Source organism: Clupea harengus, unplaced genomic scaffold, assembly GCF_900700415.2.
Source record: "Clupea harengus unplaced genomic scaffold, Ch_v2.0.2, whole genome shotgun sequence".
In the NCBI taxonomy this organism is placed as follows: domain Eukaryota; kingdom Metazoa; phylum Chordata; class Actinopteri; order Clupeiformes; family Clupeidae; genus Clupea; species Clupea harengus.
The window spans coordinates 177,501-185,982 of record NW_024879589.1 but is presented as its reverse complement, the minus strand read 5'-3'; the positions used below and the strand labels follow the sequence as shown (position 1 = coordinate 185,982).

At 41.4% G+C, this 8,482-nt stretch overlaps 1 protein-coding gene across 1 annotated transcript in view; it reads left to right on the top strand.

Moving 5' to 3' along the window:
• The first annotated feature begins 3,680 nt into the window (after positions 1–3,680).
• The window catches only part of LOC122129092 (mast cell protease 2-like), a 5,514-nt gene continuing 712 nt past the window's right edge, over positions 3,681–8,482 (top strand). Inside the window, exons 1-3 of the mRNA XM_042704125.1 lie at positions 3,681–3,736; positions 4,402–4,561; positions 8,117–8,374. Of these exons, the coding sequence (XP_042560059.1) occupies positions 3,681–3,736; positions 4,402–4,561; positions 8,117–8,374 (474 nt within the window). The remainder of the gene's footprint in view (positions 3,737–4,401; positions 4,562–8,116; positions 8,375–8,482) is intronic.

The window sequence follows — 8,482 nt, the reverse complement described above, 5'->3', positions numbered from 1 at the left end:
GAGACTGATTTATAACTGATCTTTTATGTTGACCACTATGTGTTACATGTAATTCATCTGTAATTGTGTTAAATAATAATGCCTCCTAAATGATGACAGATAGATAAAGGGATCCTCACTATTTTTTGCTTCCATTTTTCTACTATTGTCTTAATTTCATCCCAGTACAGTTCTAAAACCTAAACAAGTGGTTTGTTACTAGTTCGAAAAGGATGGTTGCTATAACTTTCTCACACACTCATACCCTCTGTCTTTCTCTGTCTCTCTGGTTTGATGTGAGAGAGAGAGCCGAGGCGCCTACGCTGCTCCCCGGGGCCCCCCACCTTCAACAACAGTCAAAAGGAAGAGCCTCAAGCTGGTGGAGCCCAGAGGAGAGCGGGGAGGAAGGAGAGGCGGTGGCAGCTCCTCAGTGACCAAGGCATTAGGATCACTGAAGGTGCCGATACGATATGAGACTCAAAACCCTACCCTCCACTGCATGTCTCATTCCGCACAGCTTCTCCAGTTTTCTTCTTGACTAAAATGTTCTGTTTGTTTGTTTTGTTTGGCTCCTTTGGGTTATTTTTGTTTTGAGGCTTTTTAGAGTGTTATGTGTATTTCCTATGTCCTTGAACAATGGCATTGCAGACACAATGAATGATTCAGGTGTGAGTTATTTACAGAGATAAGGAACATGTAGTAACTGCAATAATTAGTTATTTACAGAGATAAGGATCATGTAGTCACCTCAATAATGTGAGTTTTTTTTGCCCTGCTTTATTTACAGTTAGTTTGAAAAAAAGAGATGACATTGAACCTATTAAACATCACATCTACGGCTAATGGAACATTAGTCAAATGAAAAGAGTAAAGAACACTGAACCCTTTCTTCACATCGGAGGCTAGTCTGCTCATGAACACTGAACAGTGAACTCGTCACGTTTGACTGAAGACAAACTAAGCGTGTTGATGCTCTGTGAGACACATGGCTGGACCTGTTCAGACAAGGCAGTCTTGTTGGCATCAAGGCGGATACATCTTGTGTTGGAGGGTTAACTCTTTCTTACCCAATGTGGTGTTATTGTATAAAGCTTGTTTGCATTACACTGGTGTAGAGGGAAATATGACTGGTCTTAACATTTAAGTATTTTCTGGTTTCCTTTATAGATGTTGGTAATAATTTCAAGCTGTGAGAGCTTATACTATGACAGGTATATAGTTATAGTTATAGGCCCTCCCTCCCTCCAATACAACTGTTAGTCGGTCAGATGGATTATCTTTCCAACATTAGCGGTCCTTACCTTTTCCCAATTATAAAGGCCTTCATATCTGTTTAACTTTGGTTTAACCTTTTATGCTTCATGTTATTCAGGAAAAAAGCTGATTGTGCCACCTGCCATGAATAAATGGCCAGTAGGCAAGGAGCTAGTCATTGAACTAGTGTCATCCTATGTGCTGGATAGCAATCAGTGCCGCCGCTCCCATAACGCGCACTACGCGCTGTGCGTAGGGCACCAACTCCTGTGGGGGCACCAAAAAATAGGCAACTGAAAAATCATCATAGTTATAATAATTATAATGCCGATATTATTTCATATAGAAATATTAGGCACCGTTTAGGCATGTATATCACAAAACAGGCAGAACAAGAGATATATTTAATTGCTCAAAAAAAGTTACGCTGGTGCCCCCCCCCTCCCAAAAATACACACTCAACTTCCCAAGCTCGCCGTGGGTGCCCTTTCCTATCTCAGTGGCCTGACGAACTTTGAAAGTAGGCTAGGTCAACTTTTCGAAAATGGCCTCAAAAAGACAACAGAAGTCAGGGGCAGACAAAGGAAAGAGAAAGAAACTGCGAGATGATGCATCACTTTCAGGTAAGTCCATGTGTAATCATTGTTAAATACGGGAAATGTGCTGCTAATTTAATGGTTAGCCTATGCATACCCCTCGAACTAGCTGACGTTATTGCTACTGTTAGCACACTCAAATATGTTATAATGTAGGTGCAAAGTAGGGTTGCCAACCGTCCCGAATTGTCCGGGACATCCCGAAATATTATGGGTGATTTTGTCCCGTATTCCAATCACAGCCTTTTTTATTTGTATCCGTGAAAAGAGAAAAATATTTACAGTTAAGTGTAATCTGTGCCCTGGAGACATGCGCCTCTCAACTGCACTTGACTCCACAAGCATTTGTTACGCCAACACGAACAGGTGAAACTTGTAGCGAGAGATCATCATGCCTCGACTGAAGGACAGACTGCCTTAACTCAAATAGCCTAGAGTATCTTAAATCACGATTAAATTGGAAGCCTGCACATTGACTACTGGTTGTTTTCATATTTCATATCAGCATTCTTTACACATAATGAACTGGTGTTAATATGTGTGAATAGGAACTCATGAATATGAACTCGTTCATACGAAGTGTCACAGGCACCCATTATAATTGTAGAAGGTAAATCGAGGAGACTATAACATTAGCTAGATAACTAGCTATCATTTCATGCAAACGGAAATCTTCCATTTAAATTGTTTGTTATTAAAAGTTTCCTTAGCTAGCTAACCATAGCCTTAGCTAGCTAACCATAGCCTTAGCTAGATAACCATAGCAACCAGGAATCCCAACTTTAGCTGCAAAGATATGGATCTGACAAGAGGTTAATAGCGCCCCCCCTTGACCCATCTAAAACTGTGGCCAGGCAGTGAACTGCAACCAGTCTGAGTTACATAGGACGTTGAGACAGAGGCCCTGTTCGAAATGGGTTAAAACGCTACGAATGACGTTCTGACTCTGATTCTGATCGGAGCGCGGGCCAAAAAAAATCGAGCGCGGGCCCCAAATTGGGAAGCCTTGGTCTAATGCTATTTCAAGAAAACAACATGAAATTTGAGAGAAACTTGTAATAATTGTAATGACTATTACTATGAACAATACACCCAAGCAAGTACAGTAGTGGTTTGCCAAAATTACACTGAAATGAATAGGTTTATGGTATGGCTAATGAAACCTTGCGATTTCCATTATTGTTGGTCAGCTGTTGGCGCGTGCACCTGGAAGAAAGTGTCCCTCATTTGGGGTTGAGGAAGTTGTTCTTTTTTCTTTCTTTTTTTTTTCTCGGGGGGGCATCATAAAGGAGTTATGCTTAGGGCACCAAAATGGCTAGCAGCGGCACTGATAGCAATCTAAAATAATAATAATAAAACATTGGGGTGCAGTTAGCCTGTGGCTTGGGGGGCTATCAGGTCACTTTCTTCTACCCAAACACATGGGGGCATCAGGAAAACCCAGAGCAAAAGAGGGTCCACTACAATCTTGCCGAAAATATATCACACTACTACAACTCACACCAACCCTATCAGTGCTGCCCAATGACAGCTGGAGCACAAGCACGTTCCAATAGTTTCTTTGCATGAATACCAATGTGTGGTAAATATTACTATGTGTATATAATGGAGCTCATCTCTCTGTCTTTCTCTCTCACAGCTGTACCTGGGGATCAAACCCAGACAGCCTAGCTAAGGTTAGGCCTGGTTTAACAGCATTATGTGTCCCATTACACTAATAGTGCACGCACGCACGCATTCTTTCATCTCCTCTCTCTCTCTCTGCCCACCAGGACCCCTCTGCACTGTGCTGCCTCCTGTAGTAATGTGCAGGTGTGTAAGTTCCTGGTTTAGTCCGGGGCGGCTGCCAAGATGTGTGAGGAGATGGAGGAAGGATACGCCCAGTGCTCACAGTTCCTCTACGGTCAGTATGTGTGTGTGTGTGTATACGTGTATATGTGTGTATTTGTGTGTGAGTGTGTGTGTGTGTGTGTGTGTGCATATGTGTATATGTATGTGTGTGTGTGGGTATATATGTGTGTGTATATGTGTGTATATGTGCGTGTGTGTGTGTGTGTGTGTATGTGTTTGTATGTGTGTGAGTGTGTGAGTGTGTGTGTATATGTATGTGTGTGCGTGTGTATATGTGTGTGTGTGTGTGTGTGTGTGTGTGTGTGTGTGTGTGTATATGTGTGTGTGTATGTATGTGTGTGTGTGTGTGTGTGTGTGTGTGTGTGTGTGTGTGTGTGTGTGTGTGTGTTTGTGTGTATGTATATGTGTGTATGTATGTATGTGTGTGTGTGTGTGTGTGTATATGTGTGTGTATGTGTGTGTGTGTATATGTGTGTGTATGTGTGTGTGTGTACATGTGTATATGTGTGTGTGTGTGTGTGTGTATATGTGTGTGTGTGTGTCTGTGTGTGTGTGTGTGTGTATATGTGTGTGCAGAAACATGCTGTCCAGGGTTGAAGGCAGTGCACATCACAGTTTGTCTCCCTATCTGAATCCGGTCATCTGTTGTCTTATTGTATCATACTTACCAATGTTGTCTTATTTTATCATACTTACCAATGTTGTCTGAATTACTCTCCAGCGAGTCCATTCCCAATGTCCGGGCCATGGAGGTGGTTCTGGGGGCCCATAACATCAATCAGAAGGAGGCCAGTCAGCAGAGGATCAAGGTGAAGAAGTTCCTCAGACATCCTCTCTTCACAGGCCTCAACCAGTATGACTACGACATCATGCTACTCAAGGTAGACTACTTAACTTCAGATATCACTACAACAATTACTGATTATTACGGATTTAAAGATCACAGATATGTGTCAAGATAATCTCTCCTCGTCTATTCAGCGTGAGATAGTTAAATCAGTGTGGCAATAAATATATTTCATGACGCACAATTGCCATGTACAGCAATGCCAAATTACAGCAGACAAATGCAGACATAAACACACAAACATATACACACACACACACACACAAACACACACACACACACACACACACTCACACACACACACACACACACACAAACATACACACACACACACAGACACACAAACACACAAACACACACACACACACACTCACAAACACACACACACATTCACACACACACAAGCACAAAAACACACATACACAGACATACACACACACACACACAAGCACACAAACACACATACACAGACACACACACACACACACCTTAATGTGTTTAAAGCTTTAAACAGTAAACGAATGTAGACATAAATGTTTTTAGCTTTAAACAGTAAACGAATGCAGACCCAAATGTGTTTAAAGCTTTAAACAGTAAACGAATTGTAAGATAAATTTGAATTATCAAATGTATCTAATCATATCATATCTAATCAAATGTATCAAATGAAGTATAATCACATGAAAAGGTCAGTCAGAAAACAGCAAGTAACATTCACGTGGGAAATGTAAAGCCGGACAGGAAAGAGTAGGCAAAAACTGGCACAAAGGGCTAGAGAAGAGAAAGGGCAGCAAAAGGTCTGGGGCGCAGATAAGGGAAAGTTTCCAGACATATATATGTCAGCAGTTTAAAAAGCAGAAGTAGAATAGCACAAGAATCATGTGTTATTACTATGTGCAGAGTGGACGACAGTGTAGGTGGGCGGCGCAGGGGGCCAGAGTGACATCACAGAATTAGGCCTTAAAAGTTTGAGCATCCTCTGTATCAGGCAGATTGCATTCTTCGACTTGCTTGACTGTACTTGACTGTCTGTTGGGCGAGTTGTATTGTGTCAGTATCTACCAGTAAAACTCAACCTTGTTACAACAAATTGCTTCGTATGGTGGTTCCTCTCCAAAACAACACGACAGAGTGATTTAACTCTAAAGGCCCCGTCACACCATGACGTTCTGGTCAACGTTCTATGATGTTAGAGAAAACGTTGGTAATCGTCCATGGTCGCTGGAATTGCGCCAGAAAAGCTTTGTGTGAAAGCTGGTGAACGCTGTAATCGTCGGTAATCGTCGGTGATCGGAGGAGAACGCTGGTCCAAAAAAAAAGTTTTGAACATGCACAAAAGTTCTCATGGAGATCAGCGTTCTTCAACGTTTCATTTAAACGCTGGAGAACTTTCGTGGAACGTTTTTGTCAGGGACAAGACCCTCAACAGTTAGTTTAGCAGATTAAAAACACTACCCAGCATGTAAGTGAACTGGACGGTTTTCGAACAGGGCCCCGACGGAGACAGACACCTTAAGTCTGTCTGACGTGCCATGCTAAAAACAAGTCCTTTTATTCAAACACAATGTTTACACAGTATGACAGTCAGGACGCTGGGATGCACTTAGGGTTTCTGCATTTAAGCTGAATTCTACTTCTGCTTAGCAACGAGTCATTTTACAACCCGCTCTCTCCTTCTGCCAGAAAAACATCACGTGAGGCATCTGGTTCGACCTTCTTTGCTCACTCAGTGTTTTTCCAAAATCAACCTACACACTTTACACACAACATTTTGAACAAGCCTTTTAGCTAAAACATTCATGATAAAATATACTAATACTTTCTTTAACAGTTTTATTAACTTTGCACGTGTTTGGCTATCATAGTCAGTCGTTGGGTAGGGTAGACTGAGTACAGTTGATGCACCCGAAATAACTTATGTGCGCAGCAATCCTGAGACGTGATTTTTAGTTTGGACATGCCTACTAACGTCCTCTTTGATCCAGGGAAATTTGAGCACCTAACCCATCTCTCGTAGGAAGATATCGGCGAAAGTTTTTTCACCAAGGGAAGATCTTGATTTTATCATGTCCCTTCTACAATTAATATGTTATTAACCATACGTGATCAACAAACGCAATTTACATCATTGCAAACGTTATTCTGTGCACTATACATCTACATATTCAATGCTATCATGTCATGCAAGGTCATTGCATAATCTAGCGAAAAGCGGAGTGGAGGGTATATGCTTGCTTGAGCCCAGCATGAAGTAGATGTAGCCTACTGAACTTGAACATAGCTGAGCACTGTTATAGCTGGTGCTGTTCCATGGCAGATGGATATGATATGAAGACTCTTGTGACAGGGACAATGTGTGTGGATGTGTTGATGTTTTCTAATAATAAACATTGAGAAACACAAATTCAGTGTCAAATTTAAATCATTTATTTTAATAACATAAAACCCCAGGAATAACGCCCGTTATTTCGTAAATCACAGTATAATAACATAATAATAACAGTAAATCTTCGTCCGAAGAAAGAGGCTTTGTATTCTTCTTACTTGCAGCAGCGCTAGTAGCAGAAGCCCCCCTTACACCTTTTCGTGGTCTTGGCGGCATGATGTTCACTGTTCAGATCAACTGAATCCACTATGATTTTCCAGCGTTTTATACCCGTTTGACCATAAAACCCACACGCCAGCAGACTTAAATGTGTTTAAAGCTTCAAACAGCCCTCCTCTCTCTGGTCATTCATTTACAGAGGTTAAACCAGAAGCAGGACAATAATAACACAAGGATAAAAACTAATATGATTATATGTACATACATTTTCATTATAAACAACCTACAATCAACGCGTTAACACAGATGAATGTTTTGTACCTCTGAACTAGTGAAAAATAACCACAAAGTCATTCAGAGTTTTCTTCGTCGAACCGAATGGTGTTTACTCGACAATCACCGAAAATACAGAGAGAAACCCGCGATTTCCCCTGAACTAAATATCTAGAGACTCAAACAATCGATCCTCAGATCATGGATTAAGGCAGAATAACTAGATAACTGATGACTTTGTCAGAAACATCATATTGGCTGAATGACTTAAATATCTAAGGCACATTAAGACCATTTAAGCATTTAACATTCTCGAAAAGCCAACTATTTGGATTTTTACCATGTAACAAATAAAGAAATATTATCATCACTGCTAAACAGATGTCAATTCTTATTCTCACGCTGTGCTCCATCTATGTCATATGTTATCAAAAACCTGAATCAAACATTCAAAGCTCACACACAGTACAGCAGTGTATCAAACACTTTTACACACATTTAAAGCGCAATTTAAATCAATGTTTGGATCATCATAGCTGAATGTGCCATGTAACACAAATGGACATAGATTTGGACTGAGAATTAGGGTTAGAGTCAGAGAATGAGGGTAGTTTGATAATTCATGATGAGGTTGTTAAAAGTCAGGCTCAGTTGATGAATATAATGAAATGTTTCTAAAAACAATGATATTTTATATTTAAATGTATATTGCCTGACTGTTGCCTCCCAATGACCCCCTGAAATGAAGTGATCTATCCCATAACCATGCAGCTGAAGACCAAGGCCAAGCTGAATACGTTTGTGAGGGTGATGGAGCTGCCCAAGAAGGATGGGAGCGTCCCTGCAGAAACGTGGTGCTGGGTGGCGGGATGGGGGAGGCGAGCCCCTGGCTCTCAAGCAGAGCACCTCCTGCAGGAGGTGCAGGTCCAGATAATGAACATTGAGGCCTGCAAGGCTTCATGGCAGACATACTTCAACACCACCCACATGACGTGCTCCTCTTCAAGCCAAGGCAAAGGCTTCTGCCAGGTGTGTGTGTGTGTGTGTGTGTGTGTGTGTGTGTGTGTGTGTGTGTGTTTATGTATGTGTGTGTGTGTGTGTGTGTTTGTGTGTGTGTCTGTGTGTGTGTGTGTGTGC